At 33.5% G+C, this 21,246-nt stretch overlaps 3 protein-coding genes across 3 annotated transcripts; 1 reads left to right on the forward strand and 2 right to left on the reverse strand.

Annotated features, from left to right (window-relative positions):
• Window positions 1-1,682: 1,682 nt before the first annotated feature.
• LOC130648135 (uncharacterized) lies at window positions 1,683-2,677 on the reverse strand. Its single transcript, XM_057454167.1, has 4 exons — window positions 2,613-2,677; window positions 2,295-2,392; window positions 2,041-2,187; window positions 1,683-1,990 (listed from the first exon to the last, which is right to left on the reverse strand). Exons 1-4 carry the CDS (start codon window positions 2,675-2,677, stop codon window positions 1,683-1,685), a joined length of 618 nt encoding a protein of 205 aa, XP_057310150.1.
• Window positions 2,678-10,736: 8,059 nt separating this feature from the next.
• On the forward strand, window positions 10,737-12,549 carry LOC130648136 (uncharacterized). The gene is made up of 3 exons (XM_057454168.1): window positions 10,737-10,879; window positions 11,018-11,740; window positions 12,008-12,549. Exons 2-3 carry the CDS (start codon window positions 11,278-11,280, stop codon window positions 12,547-12,549), a joined length of 1,005 nt encoding a protein of 334 aa, XP_057310151.1. The 5' UTR covers window positions 10,737-10,879; window positions 11,018-11,277.
• Window positions 12,550-18,467: 5,918 nt separating this feature from the next.
• Window positions 18,468-19,589, reverse strand: LOC130648138 (uncharacterized). The gene has a single exon (XM_057454169.1). It carries the CDS (start codon window positions 19,587-19,589, stop codon window positions 18,468-18,470), a length of 1,122 nt encoding a protein of 373 aa, XP_057310152.1.
• Window positions 19,590-21,246: the final 1,657 nt, after the last annotated feature.

The following is a 21,246-nucleotide window of genomic DNA, read 5'->3' on the forward strand; positions in this document are numbered from 1 at the left end:
ATTGCGTAACTTTTCTTCATAGCACGGAAACAAGGCAAGGCAAGCGGTGCTTAAATTTCATTAAAAAAAATCAAAGTTAAGGAGTATGCATATAAGCTTTCTCTTGTAACCCTGACTTCTGTCTGTTAATAATTCTGAACGCGTGCACGCATATTCAGCATAAAGAAAAAGTTCACACTTCCATCATCTGTCTGCATACTCAGTTCACACATTTTCAAAACACCTACGAAAATCTTTAAAAACAAATATCTCGTTAGTAAATTTTCGCATATATGCCTTTACGTTTGTGGTCTCTTTTCCGAAAGCTTCCTATTGGCTCATTGAAATTTTCGGTAATGTAAAGCTGAATAAATTATGCACAAAAGGTTCCCGGATTTTTTTGTAAAAATTACTGATTAGCGAATTATGACCACAGAAAGAAAAAAATATGCATTTTTTGGAATGATTACATATAATTACAAATAATTTCATAACGACGTTGTTACAAAAAAAAAACGGGAACCTTTTTGAATTTAATTTATGCTGGATGTAATAGTGCAAAAACGAGACGTCTGCGACGACGCGTTCGGAAAAAGAAGCCATTTTAAAACGTACGGTGAAAAAAAAATGGTGTGTGTTTAATTCATTATATTTTCTTTTTGGAAAATTAACATCTCACGAAAATAGCACCATGAAAAAAGTCTTTCATCAAGCATTCAGAAACAAAAAAAAAATAAAAAAATGTAAAAGTATTGATAAATTATAAGGGTTTTTCTGAGACTACTGATCAAGTGAGTTTTTTCCTTTACAGTACCTTAACTCCTTAATAAAAGGCTTTATCTTTATAAAGTTACGCATCTTTTGACATAAATAAGCGCTGGCATTCTAAGTTTGAAGACAAGATCTGTGAGAGTGTTTGTGACAAGCTTTATTTCAGAAATATTATATCTAAATTTGTAAAAAACAATTATTTTAATAGCTAAATTTTAGCTCAATATGGATTTTAAAAAACACGAGTTGAAGATACCAGATTTTGATGATTATTTCAAAAACAATATGGTTAGTAAGTAACCTTAAACTTTTAAGCTAGCTAGCAAGAAAAATTTTACGTTTTAATGGAAAAAAGTGGTTGTTAGGAACACGAAAACTATAAAAAATGAAAGATACATGAAGATTTCAGATTTCCAAGTTGTTGGGGAAAATAATGGTTTAACAATAGATCAAAATAATTATGTGCTTGGAGCTACACCAGATGGAAGAGTTAACTGCAATGGCTTTTGTGCCATCCTTAAGGTAAAATGCAGTCACTTGTACAGAGACATAGATTCAACGTTAGTTTGTTCCGTGGCGAAAAACCCTTGCATTCTCTATGACAACAATACAGAAAATATCAAAATAAATAAAGATCACACAGATTACAATCAGATACAAATGCTATCACATGTCAAACATGGTGTGATTTCATTTTTTATACCTCAAAAGGTCTTGTAATCGACAGAGTGCCATTTGACATGAAATACTGGCAAGAACTACAAAAAAACATTTTACGGTTTTCTTTACATATATGCTACCACAAATCATAAAGAAAGATCAGGACAAATTGATGTAAAATAAGACCTGTATATATTTGTAATGTATATATATATCACTCTTTTTGTAAATATTTTTGATTTAAAACATTGCTTCAGTCTAAAGCTGTTTGTTTACTTTAAAATAGGGTCTTGAAAATTTGTGAGAATACCACATACCGAAATAATTTGATTCAGGGAGTTCAACATGTTTACTGGAATAACTCGATCGAATATTCGAAAACATTTGAGTCGTTGAATCATTTTTTCCACATGAATTCTTTCTGATGCTATTTGTTGACTTTTGACTACTTCAGACTCTGAAAATTGCTCGCGTCCTTTCAAAAATGATGGCATAATTAATTCCACACTAAGAGGTGTTACATAGTCCTCTATCAAAAAACCTCGATCAGCCATAATAGCATCTCCTGCCTGCCAAAGTTCTGGAAATAATAACCACTTTTGACAACAATATCTTTATCTGAGATGCTACCGGGGTAGGCACTCGATATAAATGTGAAACTTCCACCAGGAGCAATGCCAACAAGTACTTTAACGGTGGTGTGACTTTTGTATTCTGAGTACATCATTTTGTGTAAATATAAAGATGAAGGCACTGCAATTTTAAACTCTACACAATCTATAATGCATCGTACGTTTGCAAATCTTTCTTTCATACTAGCTGGCATACTTTCTTGAACTTGACTGCGGGAAGGCCAAATGCATATTGTTCCTAGCTTAACATACATATATAATTTACCCACGTTTGAAAAGTATTTGTTACAGTATATCCAGACACTTCAAACAAATATGATAAATGGCAAACATCAAAGTTTCTTCGCATTCTAACAAGGGTAATTTAAAAACTTTCAAGAGGGACAGCATAAATGGTCTACTTCTATCACTAAAATTTTGACATCTTGATTATTGTAAAGAATAACATTTTCTTCATTTTGTCCTGGGTTATAGATATTAATTCATTTTCAAATTCAATCAGGCTACCATTATTGCATCCCCAGGCAGCACATTGATTTACTTGAGATCTTTTATGTTTTTTCTTCGTACTCCCCTCCGACATTTTGTTTACAAAAAGGTTTAGCACCGCTTGTCTCGTTTTCAATACGAGGCATACTATTGCGCAATAATTTATGAAAAAGTCTATTCACACTCTATTTCGTCATTTGGAAATCATGTTCTGCACAACATTCTTCTGCACGAATGTCAGCACCTTTGACTTCAGAAGAAAACAATGAAACGAGCACTATAATTTTAATGCTTCTATCAAGGATTTTTGATAACAGCACTAAGCCTTAGTACTCCTTAGTGCTCCAAAAACAGCAGTAATGAGTGACAATAACCACTAAGGAGCGTTGAGACTGATTCTTACTTAGGAAAAAGCACGAAATATCGATTTACACCTTTTACTTACAGATGTGTTGCAAATGTTTACAAAGTTTCGTATATGCGCACGCATCATAACTTGAAACAAAAGAAGGATCACATAATGCTATTTACGTTATTTTTTTAGATTTGTAGAATTGATGATGAGGTGACAAAACAGCTAGCTGTAATGATATTTCTTGTCTAATGACAGCTGGTTCTACTATAGTTAGAGGTTGCAACCCTCTAGAGATTTCACAAAAAAATGCACTGAAATGGTTGTTTTCTCAATACTACCTCCTAATTTTAGCTTCTTTGTTTTTTTACTTCATATCTTCAGTCGTTGCAGTCTGTTCTTTATATTTTTGCCTGCGCACGTACGTCACGCCGCAACTCATTTTCTTTATTACAAGGAACAATGGACAAAATATACATTGACCTTATAGACTAACATAAGGTACAAAAAAACACAAGGAGGATAATCAATTGATGATGAAGTGACAAAACAGCAAGCTGTACTGATAATACTTGTCTAAGGACAGTTGGTTACGTCTATGTAGAGGTTGTACCCTCTAAAGATTCCGAATTAATCCAAAATCTTCCTTGTTGCAAGGATTTGGCGAAATTTGCATTGACCACTTTGATTAACATAAAAGTAATACAGTACACAAGAACAAAAAAGATCAAACTTCGAATACAAATACTTGTTCACAGAAGACATTATACAAAACAATGATGAACAACAGCTACAATGAGAAACAATAAAAACAACCGATTCAAACTGAATCAAGGAGTACATAAAATAATTAAATCTTATTATAAAGTGAATATCCTTAATTCAAAATAAATTAAACAAGGCCAAAGAACCTTGAACAGTACCAAAAACCTTAATGCCTGAGCGATGTCAGATGAGGAGGCAGACGAGAATGGTCAGATTTTCAGAAGTCTTCTGGGCGTGAAGAATCAACAACAGATTTAATCCAAAAATGTGATGCTGCGCTTCGTATTGTTATAGTCTATGGAGAACCCTCAGAAAGGGAACATAACATTCATTGCTTAGAATTTGATAATCAGAATAGTCTGAACAACGATGAAAACGTACAGTCAATAAGTAACAGTGCAAACGTAGCTGTATAACTAATATTAACATGTGTAACTGTGTATATATTACTTTTTTCATCTAAATGTACATTACCTTTTTTATTTACTATTTTTAAAATAAAGAAACTTTTTAAAAAATATGTACAAGTATAAAGATTTTACGGCGAAAGTTGAATAAGTTACATGTGATTTAGACCTACTGTCCTGATCCTTGGCGTAACAAATTGACATGTATAATAAACGTAGAAATATCCTTCCTTTTTATGACTATACCATTGACGTGTTAAAGTAGGTAAACTAAAAATTCGATTCTATCATACATTCTATTTTCTTCCAACATTCCATCAAACATAGAAATATAATGTTTGATGAAACATTTGATCAGTTTGCGCTGGCCTCAAGAATCAATGGTGAGATAATACATGTTGAGAATTAACGAAAGTCTAGGCTGGTAAGAAATGCAGATTGTAATTTTGTTGAATAAGTAAAAATGCGGATATTTATTATGTGGTATAAGTAATTTAATACTTCTATAAGAATACATGTACGAAAAAAAACTAGATTAAAACGTACATATTCAGACACGTTTCACGCAAATCTCAATGATATAAATCCCTTTCGGAATTAAGACTTCTTTAATACAGGGTCACTATTTTGTGCTATAGAATGTTATGCCAGGTAATACTTTAACTACGATGTATTAATTTATAATAAAACGTTACAAAAAATCTCTCTCTTACTGCTGTTATTAAATGTATTTGTAAAATTTTAAGTAGATATACAATAGGTAAACATAGGTTATTAAGTAGATATACAATAGGTAAACATAGGTTATTGAGATTTATTAACCCGAGGTGATTTATATTCAACGACGCGCAGCGGAGTTGAATATAATATCACGGAGGGTTAATAAATCCAATAACCTATGTTTACCTATTGTATATATGTTTTATTATATACCCAAAAGAGATTGTTATAATTAATATTACTTATTTTGTTTTGTGTTTGTTTTGTTTTCGTTTCATTTTATAGTGTAGATCGAAACATTTTTTTGTGAAATCGACAGTCCCCGAAGCGATTCATTTTTGTTTCGATTTCTTTGTTTTGATGTTTTTGTAAAAAGAATTTTCTCGACAAAAAAGTTCCCGCCATTTCACGTGTTTGGAAATCGACCAATCAGAAAACGGACCACTAAGAAACAACCAATCACAGTTAATTACGATAAAAATTAATGAGGCGGAAAGGATAAAATCAAAACATGCGTTTACGAATGTTTTGTCAAAACTATTATTACGTCACAAGCATTGAATAATACGGGTGGAATACGATTATTTATTCAATGGCTGTTTTTGCTTACGGGTATATAATAATAATGGATAAAGTTTATTTTTGGTCGCCGAGTTAACCAGCTATAATTCTTATTCTATAACGTTTACTGAACGATATAAAGTTAAATCTTGTTAAAATTCTGTCTTACTATGCTGACAGCCCTATAAATTTAAAAAAAATCTATCAGCGTTATCTATTTGTAAAATTGTATCGAAGATTTCTTGTTTTTATGCAAATGAAGTTTTAAACTAGAGGTTTTGGTCCTTCAAAGAACAAGTTCAGATAAAATAAAATAATTCTTTCTTTTTCCAAGAATTTAATTGCCATGAACAAAAATTGGGCAAATAGCCAAAGGTTGGGCCAGGACTTCTGTGAAGGTTGCAAAAGTCTCCACTCATATTTCTGAACCAAGGCGCCAGAGACCTCAAAAGAGTTCTCAGAACAGATTTAAAAACTAAGCATCATTTCTTTTCAATAGATGCAGCTTCCATCTGTCCTACATTGTCCAAATCGTGTGACTGGGGGTGATCCATTAAGGATTTCCGCACCTTAGGAGTCGGGGTCTACGTGGGTTAGCAAAAGTGCAGAATGTCCATCGATTCAAGAATGATTGGTATAGTGTATGTCAAAGATTGGAATGAAATAAAAAAAAATCGTAAAAAAGTAAAGTTGTATGACTTCAAAAAAAGGTGTGATGTTGCCATTTAAGAAAGGTATAGTTTTTTATTCACTGTTAATTAAAATTATAAAAACAAAGTCTTAAATAATTTATTGCATAAAACATGTATAATTATTGTATAATTTAACTGGCCATGATACAATATAATTTGCTTTGTCGTGTTTTGTTCATTCGCTGGAATGGAGTTCTTTATACAACTAAGTCAATTTTGTGACTTAAGGCCCGTTTCCACTCAGGAAAATTTTCCTCGGAAAAGAAAAAATTCCGAATTGCACATGCGCAGTATATCAAAACAGAGGTGGTTCTTTTTTGCCGCTGGAAAAGTTGAAACAAAAATAAAAGTTGAAAATTTTCAACTTTTTTTTTCTTTACGGCGGAAAAAATATTTTCAACCAATCAAATCGACTTAAATTGGACAAAAATGGTAGCTGAAATTGCTGAATGTAGAGTAAACAAACAAAAAAATAGCAAACAACACTAGTAGTGATGAAACTTCAAGGGAAGACGAAATGATTATAAGAAACAAGTTATTTTTTGAGCATGTGAAGCGACAACAGAGAATTTGTAGCATTGGACAACCAAGAACACCGCAGATACGTGTGCGATATCCTGTTCGTTCTGCTGTGATGATCCCTTCAGCACCAGCAGCTAGTGCCACAGGTACATCTCCCCTTCCATCACCTGTATCTTGTTTTCAACAACGCTTTTCTGGCATTATAAGTCCTGGCATTGTTTCTGGCATTGCAAGTCCTTCAGTTCCAAGTGCCCAAGAGAATGCTGATGACTCAGAACAGCAGCAAGATCTTGCTGATAAATCTACTTGTGAAGAAGAACGTGAAGAACTCTCTGTTCATGAAAGGTTAGTAAACCTAATGCCAGAGTACTCGTGCATATGGAAAGTGTACTCAACAGAATACAAAGACAAAGACAGAAAAATAAGGTCCTGGGAGGAAATTTCAAAAAGATTGGGAGGCTTAGCTACTAGCTACCTTTTTTGCTTAGTTTGTACAAAACTAAAAAATATTTTTCAGTTTTAGATGTCTAGCCATACATGTACTTTCAAATTTCCACGAATTAATGATATTTCTTAATTTTTTCGTGGGTTTTATTTTTGCAAATAGTAGCTATCTCGGGCAACTTACGGACAGTCCCTAACAGGCCAATGTAGTGATCTCACTATGGGGAAAGAACTTTTCATGTCGGTTTTTAGGCTAAAACGTAGCTTTTGATGGACTGTTCTTAAAAAAAGCTGTTAAAATATTATAAACTAAAAAATGACGTCACAGCGTCGATTTCAAGTTTCCTTGTCGGTTCGTTTAATTGAATTTATTCAAAAATACGGCTCCCGGAAACTTTTAACAGCTTTTTTGCTAGTCACTGACATATCAGGCACGAATTGTGACAGATAAAATATTTACAGGTTGCCCGCGCATAGTGAGAACACTGATTTCCGACAGTTTTTCAAATATTTCGTCAAAATAGGGCATTTTCGTCAACATTTGACGACAGTGTCGACAGAATACGTCGAGTTTTTCCGTAATGTTAGCAGAAGCGCGAAAATTGAAAATATATAAACATTATTTTTGCCGAACAATTACTGCAGTATGGGAACTTTTTTTCAATGTGCGTTTATGAGAGCTGAAGTAATACGCAGTACTCAAAGTATTAGTTATCGCAACAAAGATGTACGTTTTAATAATTTTTTGGCTATGTTTCCGCATCAATCAAGAACTAAGGAATACTTTAACAGAAAGGCCGGCGAGCTTAATGCATTTGTCAGAAAATTTAAATGGATGGGCAAAAAAAGGTGTAAGTACCTGGAGGAGTTTTTAAGAGAAAAGTGGTTAAAGCTGGACAGTTACAAGCAAAAATATCATACAACGCACGAATGTGTAGGATGCAGTTCACTTAAAGCCGATATAAATACATTTCCAATTTCAACAACACACAGACGCAAAAAACCTAATCGGTTAAAAACACCCTTAGCTGATATCACAAATACACCAGATACACCAATAAATATTACTCTCGAAATTCCGCACACAAAAAATGACATTTCATATATGAAAGGAGCAGCCGAGTTTGTTCTTGACAGTGTCAATGACAAATGGGATAAAATATTTGATACACCGTTTACTAAAATTTTGACGAAAGTGAAATCAGCTAACGTTGCGGAAGTAAAAACAAATTGCGAAAAGAAAAGAGAGTTAAGGCAAAAAAATACAAAAATTAAAAAATGCCTGGAAAAAAAATGTTTTGGTCAAGGCAAAGTCATGGATACGATTTTGGGAATCAGACAGTCCAAATCTACCTACAAAAAATCAAGATCCATTCAGTATCTTGAGAATAAAGAAAAAGCAGTTGAAAGAATGATTGGTAAGAACAAATTTATTTATTTTTTATCCAATATTAGAGCAATGTTATAAATACATATTTTATATATATATATATATATATACATCTATAAATATATGTACAGCAACTGTTTCCAACATATGTAAAACTAATTTTAGAACAAGTTAGAACTATACTGGGCTGTATGATTTTTTACAATTTTTGTACAAAAACAAACGTTACACACTTTTTAGCAGGAATAAAAGAACTAAAAAATGTTTAAAACATAATAATAAACAAACCAAATTAAACAAACAAACAAACAAACAAACAAACAAATAACCATCTTTTTAGGAAGAAAACAATCACTGCAATCTCAAACAGATGATACACCAATGAAGAAAAAGAGGCATAGTCCAGACACGAATAAAATTAATTTTGACAAAAATGCACTGTTAGAAGAAGTAAAGCATATGGAAGATGGTTCAAAGGTAGTTACGAATATAATATTCTGTAAACAGTACTTACAATATCCATTAACACACGGATAATGCGTCGTAAATACGAAAAATTTCCAGGTAAGAATCTAAAGAATAATGTTTTACACATTACAACAGCTTTTTCCTGATTTTCCAATTTTTGAAAGCTTTTTTTTAATAAATTTTGTATTTTTATCACACAAATTTGTAGTTTTAAATATTCTAATGTATATATACTACTTTTGTTCTACTACTGTTCTATGAACTTTATAATCTGTAATACTACTGTTCTATAAATTGTAAAATGTATAATACTGTACCAAAAAGATGTATATATATACTTTACAGATGGTAGTGGTGTTTCAGTACCAATGCCTCCCACATTTGAAAAGATAAAGAAGGAAGTTTTAAAAAAAATTGAAACAGGAGAGATCTTACTTGGGTCTTTAATTTAACCAAAAAAGTATAAAAAGATAGTAATGAAAAATGGTCAAATATCAATAGAGGAGTTTACAGTTTCTGGTAGATGCATTTCAATGAGCGAAATACGCAAGAAAATCTTTCTAGAACATGAACAAATGGGTATATTGAGAAATAAATATTCAACTTTAACAAGATATCTTATACTGTGGTCAGACCATGCATCAATTCTCAATGCTGGACATTTACTGCTGACTGTCAAAGTTGTGTATGATGATGAAATATTTTATACTGATGAAGAAATGTTTGTTAAAATAGGTAATACACAAATTGTTGTTTTATATATATTTTAAATTCAATGTCTTATGAAAAACATTAGGCTGAGATTATGCTAGAACTTTGTAAAATAAACATTCAGAATTGACATTTTGTTTCTAAAATAAATCTAACAAAAATATTGAACACCTTAAAATCAAACTGTGCTTCTTCTTAAACGCATTTTAAATGTTTCTTTATTTAACATTTGTTTACAAGGCATTTCATATAACGTACAAGAATTGGTGGAATGTCCATCAATATACATAGTTGGATTTGCTAAAGATAGTATTGCTGAAAAGCTGTCCTATGTAGAGACAAGACTTAGTGACATAAGAGCCATGTCGGAGGAAATTATTGTCAATGGCATAAGATTGGTGGATGTGATGAGGTTTTTTCATGGTGGGTGTTATTTTACTACAGTGCATTTAAATGGGGGAAAATAAGTCAAAATACAGGTATCTTAAGAGAAGTAACTAGCTAGAATAAAAATTTCCAAACAATTAGAAGACTGTGTATATCATATTGATATTTATAATTTTCATTTTTAAATTGAAGTTTAAAAATTAAATTATTTTTTTGTTTCTTTAAGTATAATGTGTAACAATTTCTAGAAAAAATACAATTTTGTGTGAGCTGAATTTCGCAAACATTGCAAAAATGATAATGATTCGGAGCACCACAGTTTGCATTAGCAATCAAAAAATTTTAGGAACAACTTATTTTAAGTTGCAATATCAAAAAATTTTATTTACAAAAATTAGTCCCTTAATGCTATTTTTAGAATGAAAAATGTATAATTAGTTTGATTTATACATAGGTGACCATCCAGAGATACAATATGAAAGTGGCAATTTGCATGGAGGAAATCATCCATGCATTTGCGGATGTAAGAAAAGCAGATTTAATGATATTGCACATGTTTACAGCAATAATATAATGTCTTTAGAAGACAGAAGACAAAAGGTACACCATTTACAATTTATATACAAGTTAAAATAATACACTATATACTTTGAATAAGCAATGCAAAACACAGGAAAATCTTAAATATCAACTAAACTAATTTAGCATTAACTTAATTCCTTATGATTATTTCTTAACGTTTGTACTCATTATGTAGGTTATTGCCGGACCAGCTGGAAGATTATGCAAGGCGATATCCCCATTTCAACAACTCAAAGTTGATGCTTTGAGCTTAGAAGTTAATTACAGAAATCTTGATCGTAACATATCAACGTACGAAAAACTACATAAAAAAGATCTTGAACTATTGTTGAAAAATCATTTGGCAGGTCAGTAAATTTAATTAATTATTTGTTAATTTACTCATTTTGTTGTGAAATTCATAACACATATATATATATGTGAAACCGTTTTATTTATTTAATTGAGTGAGTCATTCATATATTTACTATTTTCTTTATGTTAAGGAATCTCACGTGCCCCAGCTCTTTGTTATGGTAATGAGCATGATACCATGGCTTCATTGAATCTTGAAGAATACGAAGTTATGCCAATTGAACCACTACATGACTGCAAGGGGCATATAAAAAATGTGTGGGATGTCCTGCCTGAGATTTTAATACCTAAGGAGTATAAAATATTCCAACAATCCTTGGATGCCACATATGGTTATAAAGATAAAATCAGAGGATCAGACTACCGAATGTCAACAATAGCGGTTTAAGCAATGAAAAACAATTGCAGGAACAAAATTGAAGACCTTTTGTACACTTTGATGGAGATAGTACGTTTAGCCTACATGAAGTCACAAAAAAGATCACCAAAATTTATTCTACGCATACATAATGTGACCTTTCAGCATGCAATGTTATGTCAGTCTGTACTTGGAAATAACCTGAAAACAATAACAAAAGAAAAACTCTATGCCATATATTTTCATTCCCTGACCGCTCACCTGCCTGAGGTGTCAAGAATTGTTGCTCCAAGCTCCTTACATTCAGAAAATGAAGAGCAGTTGTTCAGTAAAATAAATCAAATCAGCTTGGGAACATCATCAAGAACGTTGGAGTCTATACGTGATAATAGTATCGTTCGCATTCAAGAAGAGCAAAAATTCAATATGAAGAATGCTAGAAGAAAAACATCTTCCAGCACTTCTAAAATATCAATGTTTTACAAGTCTATTGTTGGTAAGTTTTAATTAGGCGTAATATATATCATAAAAGCTATTTTTTTAATTTCCCAAATCAGTCAATAAAAAGTTTCGATCGTGAGATTTTAATAAGCTAAATTGTTTTGCGAAATCATGAAATCCAGAAAAATTTCTTTAATTGAAAAAAGAATCTGAAACACGTTCTTCAAATTTGTAACCTTCATAAATAGTGTATATACAACAATTATCCACATTTTTTTCCTATACGAAATTAATGAGCACAAAGTCTCGTGTTAAATTTTAGATGGAGGGAAAAGAAGCAGTTTTGATATAAATCTACCAACACGGAAATATCAAGCTCATTTAGAAAGACTGGCAGACTTTCTAGTTTGTGGTGCTGGTGTTTGGTGGCACATGGATGAAGATAAAAAACGAGTAATATTTCATGATGGAGAGGAGGATGATAATGTCAGGGATGAAGGACCGCTAATGAGCCACTTCAAAAGGGACAACCTTCCATCCATAGCAAGGCATATTAAAATTTGCTGGGAAAGATGTGTGGAAGGTAACATTGAGTTACCAATTGAACAAATTAATTTATTTGATATCAATGGTGACTTTTTAAAGTGCAAAACATTTCAGGATTCCATATGCAAAATAAATAAGGAAACAATGGTAGAAGACAAAACAAATATGGAAGCAAATGTAGAGATGTGCGAAACAAACAGGGCTGACTTACCAGGAAGCGAAGATAACAATGAAGTTACTGAAGTTTCACTAGAGGACAACCTGGAATACTTGACATGGATGATAAAGCCGTCGATTTTGAAAAATTTATACAGGTAAAGGAAAATCATTCTTCCAAGTTAGTAACAAAAATGGTTGTTACACAGAACAGCGATTTGCTTGTGTCTAGCGTTGGTAAGATGATTGCACATGTTATTGGACACTCAGTAAAATTGCAAGAGTTTGATAAACATCATGTCTTATTTAAAAATACAAAAAGCGAAAACTCAAGAAAAAGGTGTAAAGATTTAATTTTTCATTTCCGCAAATTGATTATGGATGCTCAACAGGAAGCACAAGTTTGTATTCAAACTTGGGAAAAACAGTTTGTAGACAAAAATTTGAAGGTGCCAAGTATAAATGACTTGCGGTTAAATGACACCTGCAGGGAAAAATATAAAATAAATAACATTGCTCAGAAACTTTTAGATCAATGGAGGAAGATATAAAGTGTTTGTTTTTTCAGAATATATATATTGTTAAACAATGTTTATATTTTAAATATTATATTCTAGAGATTTTGAGGACAATATTTATAAAAAAGGTCAAATCTCACAAGTCTGGTCTTGTTTTAACTTTACACAAGAAATAAGTTTTTCTAAGTCAGCATTTTAATTGCCTGTCGATTTTTTAAACCTGTGCAATACTCCCGTTAAAACATAAACATTAAAACTTGTGAGTATAAACATATTATTTTCAACAGCTTTTATTAAATATAACTTTTGTATATACTTTATCAGCTAGCTATCCTTGATTTAGAAAATTAAAGATATATTGTTTTTAACAACCACTAAGGGACTTTTAGACGTACGCCCATGAAACAAGTTCAGATCAGTTTAAAAATAAAATAACAAAATCTTTTCTAAAGCACTCAAAAACTTTCACTCATTACGGTTCATTATGTGGTGCATATATCCGTACCCTACTAATGCAAGAGAATACTAGCTAGCTAAACTGCTTTTCTAATAATTAAGCTAATCTTTTGTACAGAGGCGGGATTTGCACCCACGACTATTTAGCTAGCTAATCTGTAATCTGCAGTGATCTAAGACCTACATAAAGAGTTTGTATTTTTTGACTGACTGTTATTTATTACTGTTTATATTGCTGTTTATATAGCTATAGCTATAGGTATAGCTAGCTAGCTGTCAAACCATGATGGTAAAAATTTAAACTTTAGCTAACCAGGTAAACACTTTTGGGAGTTCTTAGTAAAATATATATATGTATATAATTTTACCTATAGCTTTTTTCTGTGTTCTGTTACAAATACGTCCCAAACATTTCTGTCAAAAAGACATTCGTAAAGAAGATGGCTGCCTTCTTGCCCTCCTCTCTTCCCACACTTTAAAAATAATGGCAAACAGACAACCGTTAAAGATGGCGGCACGAAAACATAAACAAAAAACCAAAAGTAATTAATTAGTAAACACATCTACGCGAAACTTGTGTTAAGACACGAAACGGGTTTCAAAAGATTAACAAATTAATAATCACTTACTTCTTGACATTGTTGACTGCTGTTTAAACTGGAATTCATGGTATAATTGACACACGGCTTACATCCAACACAACGCTGAAAAGACTTTACGCAATTAAAGATTTGTTTTGTTTAAAGATTTGCTTTAAAAGGGCACCCTCCTCATCGGGGACCTCTTAGGTACCCCAGTAAATTTAAAATTTATTCTTATCTGACAGTTGGTGTTTGCGAAGAGTGTTTGGTATCAAATTTAAGATTTAAAGAAGGCGCATTATAAAGGCAGTCTCCTTATCGGGGTCCTTTGAGGTAGGAGAGAAATTAGTTTTAGTGTATTTGTTTTGCGTCTATCGATTGTACTGAAACAGCATGGATGGAATGATTAAACGATTATTTTATAATGATCAACCACCACCACAAGACAATGATTCTGAGGAAAGAAAAATAAGTTTGGGTGAAAATTCTATGGTTGAAAAAGGAAATCAATCTTCTGGAAACACTGCTATACCCAACACAAAATGGTTTGAAAACTACAATTGCACGCATTGTGAGAAGAAATGCAAGAGTTCCTCTGGACTTAAATTGCATTTGAAAGCCTGTAAACGAAACCTGGTGATAAAAAACCCAGAAAATACAAGGAAAATTAAAGAAGTCATTGCAGGGGTGTCTTTAACGGAAACTTCAAAAAAGGAAAACATTAAATTGAAGTCAACAACGCAAAGCTCAGGTGTCAAAACTTTGGAAAATCATTACGAAACCACTGTTATAAATAGAAATCAAGCACAAATCAAGATTTGGGGTGATCATATGTTAGATGACGTGATACAAATCTTCAATGCCACGTACGACGAAGTTGTGCACTGGAGAAGAAAATTGTTTTTACTACCAACAGGTGCAGCAGGGAAGAGATATATTACTGAAACAATAAGACTCATAGAGATCTGGAACCAACAAGTAGATTTATTAAAGGGGATTTCTATCAAAGCAGTTATGACGATGCCGATGCTTCTACTACAAAAACCATCATACAAGTCCAAAGCGAAGGATCACTCTGAATGTCTTAACCGTAGATTAAATCTCTGGGTGGAAGGAAGATTCGATGATTTGATGAGAGAATCGAGGACTATACAATCTAAAATCCCAAAACCAAATTCCCTGAATACTCCAGAGCAGTGCGCTAAAAATTTCGCAAAACTAATGCTTCAAGGACAGATACATGCTGCACTAAGATTATTGGATGATAAGATGTCTGGTGGAGTACTGGATCTAACTGATGAGACACTCCAAGAACTGAGGTTGAAACATCCAAATCCTGTTGACGCTGATGAATCTGTGCTTCTCAAAGGGGAAATCCCATTTATCGATCCTGCTATTTACAACAACATAGATGAAACAACAATATTAAAAGCCGCACTTCGTACAAAAGGTTTAGCAGGACCGTCAGGAATGAATTCAGATGGCTGGAGACGTATATTAGTGTCAAAGAATTTTGGAAAGATCGGCGTGGAATTGAGATCATCTTTGGCTCGGTTCGCGAAAAATCTTTGTACAACTGCATTTGATCACACAGAAGGCAATTCACTGGAAGCATACATCGCTTGTAGGTTAATACCACTAGATAAGAAACCTGGTGTGCGGCCTATCGGTGTGGGGGAGGTTCTTCGAAGGGTGATTGGAAAGTCCATAATATCAGTAATCAAACCGGAAATACTTGAAAGCGCTGGTTCTCTCCAATTATGTGCTGGTCTACCTTCTGGATGTGAGGCAGCTGCTCATGCCATGACAACAATTTTTGAAGAAGAAGGAACAGACGCATTACTTTTAGTAGATGCTACGAATGCTTTTAACTCACTTAATCGGAAAGTGCTACTTCATAATATCCGATACATATGTCCAGCTATGTCTACGTATATACAAAATTGTTATAGCTCACCATCGAGGCTGTTTGTTATGGGTGGGAAAGAAATATTATCGGCAGAAGGAACAACTCAAGGTGACCCGTTCGCTATGCCAGCTTATGCAGTTGGAATTGTTCCTCTTCTCCCGCTGTTGAAGAATGACGTGGAAGATAGAAAGTTGAACATAACTCACTGCGCTTATGCTGATGATCTGGGAGGTGCCGGAAAAATATTTGAATTAAGAAAATGGTGGGATAAAGTTGAGCATTATGGTCCATTATTCGGCTATTATCCTAAAGCAACAAAATCATGGTTAATAGTAAAGGATGAACATAAATTAGTAGCTGATGATGTCTTCAGTGACACGAAGATAAACATCACTACAGTTGGAAATAAATATTTTGGCAGCTTTATAGGTACACAAGATGAGAAAGAAAAGTACATCATTGGGTTGGTAAATGAATGGATTGTTCAGATAAAGAAGTTAGCTACAATTGCACTTTTTCAACCACACGCTGCCTATGCTGCTTACATAAATGGATTTCAACACAAATTTAACTATTTTATCCGGACACTTGGGGATATGAGCAAGTATATCAAAGTACTGGACGATGTTATCGACAATACATTGATCCCAGCATTGACAGAGGGACATAAATGTACCGAAAACGAGAGAATATTACTGAGTTTACCAATTCGCTATGGTGGTATGGGAATTGTGATATTAGTCGAATCATCAAAGAGAGAACATGAAAATTCTGTTGAAATGACAAAACAACTAGCAGAAAGAATTAAACTACAGCAAACGTCTTATAAACTTGACAAACAGTTACACAATAATATCAAAAGCAAAATCCTTACACAGAAACAAATGTTGCACAACGAAAAGCTGAAAGAAATTCGCCAACGCATGACGAATGAGCAATTACGAGCAAATGATTTGGCGACAAGGAAAGGTGCTTCAACTTGGTTGTCAGCACTCCCAATAAAATCTGAGAATTATGCACTCAACAAAAGAGAGTTTTATGATGCCATACGAATGAGATATCGGTGGGATTTGAAGTTCCTACCAACAATTTGTGTCTGTGGAAAACGCTTCACGATTGACCTTGCTATGTCATGTGTCAAGGGTGGCTATATTCATCAACGTCACGACGAATTAAGAGATACTTTGGCAAAAATATCTGAAGAGATTTCCAATGATGTAGAAACAGAACCGCATTTACAACAGCTGACTGGAGAAAAATTAAGCAATTCTGCAAACTCCACAGATGAAGCTAGACTCGACATTAGCGTTAGAGGATTCTGGCAACGAGGTCAACGAGCATTTTTTGACGTAAGGGTATTTAACCCATTCGCTTTGACATACCTCAATCAGAAACTGCCTAATGCATTCAAATCGAATGAAAACATCAAGAAACGTGCATATGGACAAAGAGTGCTAGAAGTAGAACACGGATCATTTACACCGCTGATTTTCACACCATATGGGGGGTCCAGTCGAGAGACAGAACATTTTATCTCCACTCTGTCGCATAAAGTAGCGGAAAAAAGAAATCTAGAACAAAGTACCGTTACAAACTGGCTTCGGACGAAATTATCATTTTGTTTACTGCGTTCAGCAATACTCTGTATTCGAGGATCAAGAAATACAAAACGAAGGTTGATAAAAGTAGATGTTGATTGTCTCGAGATATCAAATGCAACGAGCCAACTTGTCAACTGAGAGATTTTCTAAAATTTTTATGTTTCAATATATTGAAACTCGATTATACTACGCACAATCGCCTGTACTATATCAGTCTGAGAAACGGAGAACTTTGTTTTGCTGTTTAGCTAGCTATTTTCTTGTCACTTGTAAAGTTTATAATTATTTAATATAAGATATTGATTAAAAATAATGGCATGTCAGCGATGTATCCTCCCACAAAATCAGCACGTCAAAAGAACACGTCAAACAGCAAAACGTGGGAAATAATTTAAAGAAACGCGGTATACACGTGCTTCTCCCGAAAAAATTAAAGACGACGTAAGTTGCCCGAGATATATATCTTAAGAAATTTATTTTATTTAAGTGGAATATCTGAAAAAGGAATGGGAGAAGTTGCGTGACAACTATCGGAAGTGCCTTCAACGAAGAGAGAAGATGACACGTTCAGGGGCAGGCAACAAAAAGCTGCCCACTTGCAATTTTTTTGCTGAGCTGGATTTCCTGAAAGACGTTTCACTGCTTCGAAAAACTGCATCAAATTTACCCATATCTATTGAAAGTCAAACTGTTGACGATGATTTGCAGGAGAACGTTGAGCCATTAAGAAGGAAATCTGCCAAAAGAAAAGCAGATTTACAAATAAGTGTTGATGCTTTGTTAATAAAAGCATTAAGTGATGACAACAATAAGGAAGTTACTCCTTCAAAAGCTGAAAATGATTCTGAAACTTCGTTTTTACTTAGTTTTGTACATACTTCGAAGGAGTTATCAAACCGAAAACAACAATATGCGAAAATGAAGATAAGTGAATTGTTTTATAACTTGACAGAGGAAGAACAAGTTACATCATATACAATATATATAGACTTATTATGTATATATTACAAAGTTATCACATATCTGCAGTTGTATTTACTATATCCCATTGCCAACTTAATGAACCAGCCGGAGAATTAAAGTATCTGCAAAATTGATCTCGTATCTGTGCTGCTGACCTACTAAAATTATTAGAACCTTGGTTAGCGATAGGTAATAAGCCATTACAATCTGTTGTTTCACTTCGCCATTCTCCAGGTGTTATACCATTTGTCGCCTCTACATCAGGGTAACCTGAGGGGCAATAACTAGCCGATTCGTGTTTCATTAAATAATTATGGAGAGCCACCACAGCTTTTGTTATTTTCACAACAGTCTCTATTTTTCTTATTATTGGTCGACGGAAGATTCGAAATCTTGAAGCGCATATTCCAAAACAATTCTCTATAACCCTCCGTGCTCGAGAAAAGCGGTAGTTACATATTCTTTTTTTGCTATTAAGATTGCTTCTAGCATATGGTTTCATCATAAATCGCTTGAGGGGAAATGCTTCATCACCCACAAAAACATATGGGAAATTCTCTTGAGTTCCACGAAGTATTCTTGCATTAGGAATGCCCAACGTTTGATCGTTTATTGCCGTTCCAAGGTCACTATTTAAAAACACTCCTCCATCGCTATTCCGTCCTGACTGACCTACGTCCACTAGCGTAAATTCGTAAGTGGCATTACATACAGCTAACAGAACTATGCTGTGATGCTTTTTATAATTAAAAAAAGTAGAGCCAGATGATGCAGGTGCTTGCATCATAACGTGTTTACCATCAATTGCACCTACGCAGTTTAAAAAGTTCCATAATTCTTCGAACTTTTGGGATATTTTTTTCCACTCTTCACTCGTTGTAGGACATTTCAAGTAGCCTTCTCTCAATAACATCGTCCAAAGAGCTTCGCACGTTTCTGCAACTATGCGAGTAATTGATGTCGGACTTACGCGATAACTACATGCAATGGATACTTGAGAATCACCAGTCACTAGATAGGGTAATGTTAAACAAAGTCTTTCTGACGGACTAATTGCCTCCCTGCGCAATGAACATTTCGTAATAATTGGAGCAATCAGTGACAACAAATGCTCAAACCGGGTTGGTGACATGCGAAATTGTTTAAAAAAGTACTCATGGTCAAACAATTTCATTTCTTGAATGAGCACATGATATTCACCTTTGAAAGTACGTTCGGAAAGTATTTTACGAACCCAACATCGCTTGCTTTGCCTTGCTCTAGATAATCTTCATCGCAGCAAAATTAGTAAAAGCAAGCGTCTATTTATTGCAGTAATTTTTATTTTCGATTTCGTTTTCTGATTTTCCCGCGTTGTGGAAATGCCGGTAGAAAAAATTCCGTGGAACTTTTTCCTGTCCACGGAAAATTGGAGTGGAAACGGGCCTTTAGAAAAGTTAGATACAACTGTGGAAAGTCAGTACATTTAATACATTTGAAAATATGAAGATATTATTTGGTATTAGTTTATTGATTTTGAAGATTTAACACTATTGTGAAATATATAAAGTGTATGGCCAAAGTATTAGATTTTATGAAATGAATTACTTTCTGGAATAGCAAAAGTTATTGAATACTGAAGAACATGTTATGTTATCTGATCTTGGAAACTATAGTAAATCAATTTGATTTACTGTAGGAGTGAATTTGAAATTGTCAGTTACAACTATGACAAGTCAGTACAGTTAAGAATACATGCATATAACGATGACGAGGTGATAGAAAACCAAGCTGTAATGATATACTTGTCTTAAGACAAATGGTTGTTGCCATGTAGAGGCTATACTCTCTAAAGATTTTACATTTTTACATTTGGTATTATCCTATCGATTTGTAATATTAAACACTATAGTGAAGCAAAGAGAGGATGGGACCAAAGTATTAGAGTTTAAATGAAATGCCTTCTAAAACAGTTATAGTTTTTGAAGACTGAGAAACTGTCATGTCATGTCTGTTGTCTACAAGTTGTATAAAACTTATTTGAACGTGGAAAATAAGAATGCATAAATGAAATAATGGAAATAAACAGTGTCAAGATCCAACCGATAGCAGAAAATATGACGAACAAGTATCTAGTTGTTGTTTAGAATGTTTCGTACAAAGGCTCACTCAACAAAAACAGAATCCAAAGTAAGTACTTAAAGAGAGTTCGAAAAATATGGTGTAGTGAACTTAGCGAACATAACAAATACATTGCTCACAATTCATTCGCTTTACATGTCCTAACACCAACATATCACATTCTGAACTGGACTAAACACGAAATCCAGATTGTTATAAAAACTAGAAAAACATTGAATTGACTGGTAACTTTCATCGAAACTCTGACGGTAATCGATTATATGCACTTCAGAAAGAAGGAGATTGAGGTCTCTAGGTTTTTCAAAAAGGCATATGAACTTCCCATAATATCAATTAATCAACACCTACACCAACACGACATAATTTCTATTTCAAAAAGATTGTGGGAGAAAGCGAATGCATCATACGGCAAGTTAGAGTTTTTTATCAACTGCGAAGCTTGATGTCAAAGAAAACTTTAAGCCACAGAAACCATTACAAAAGTAGTTAGAGCACTGTAAAAACAGAGATTATGACGATTTGAAGAAAAGGCTATGCACAGCTATATCCAAATAAGCATATTATCACAAGAAAGTGTAAAACTCGCCAAAACAACATCCTGGTCGACGAACAAGTATGACTTCGCATTTTGAAGGTTATGCATATGCACTGTATGAACAAGAAATTAATACGAAAGGCTTTCAATACTGTAGTGCTAAAAAAGCCAATTT

This window comes from Hydractinia symbiolongicarpus, chromosome 6 (genome assembly GCF_029227915.1).
Source record: "Hydractinia symbiolongicarpus strain clone_291-10 chromosome 6, HSymV2.1, whole genome shotgun sequence".
NCBI classification, from domain to species: Eukaryota; Metazoa; Cnidaria; class Hydrozoa; order Anthoathecata; family Hydractiniidae; genus Hydractinia; species Hydractinia symbiolongicarpus.

Bases quoted from the DNA above. Each gene is read 5' to 3' on its own strand.
- LOC130648135 (XM_057454167.1), bottom strand. From the start codon at position 2,677: ATGCCTCGTATTGAAAACGAGACAAGCGGTGCTAAACCTTTTTGTAAA. The intron at 2,188-2,294 runs GTATGTTAAGCT...GATGCATTATAG, and splicing joins AACGTGGGTAAATTATATAT to ATTGTGTAGAGTTTAAAATT. The intron at 1,991-2,040 runs GTAGCATCTCAG...TATTATTTCCAG, and splicing joins TATATCGAGTGCCTACCCCG to AACTTTGGCAGGCAGGAGAT.
- LOC130648136 (XM_057454168.1), top strand. From the start codon at position 11,278: ATGAAAAACAATTGCAGGAACAAAATTGAAGACCTTTTGTACACTTTG. The intron at 11,741-12,007 runs GTAAGTTTTAAT...GTTAAATTTTAG, and splicing joins GTTTTACAAGTCTATTGTTG to ATGGAGGGAAAAGAAGCAGT.
- LOC130648138 (XM_057454169.1), bottom strand. From the start codon at position 19,589: ATGAAATTGTTTGACCATGAGTACTTTTTTAAACAATTTCGCATGTCA.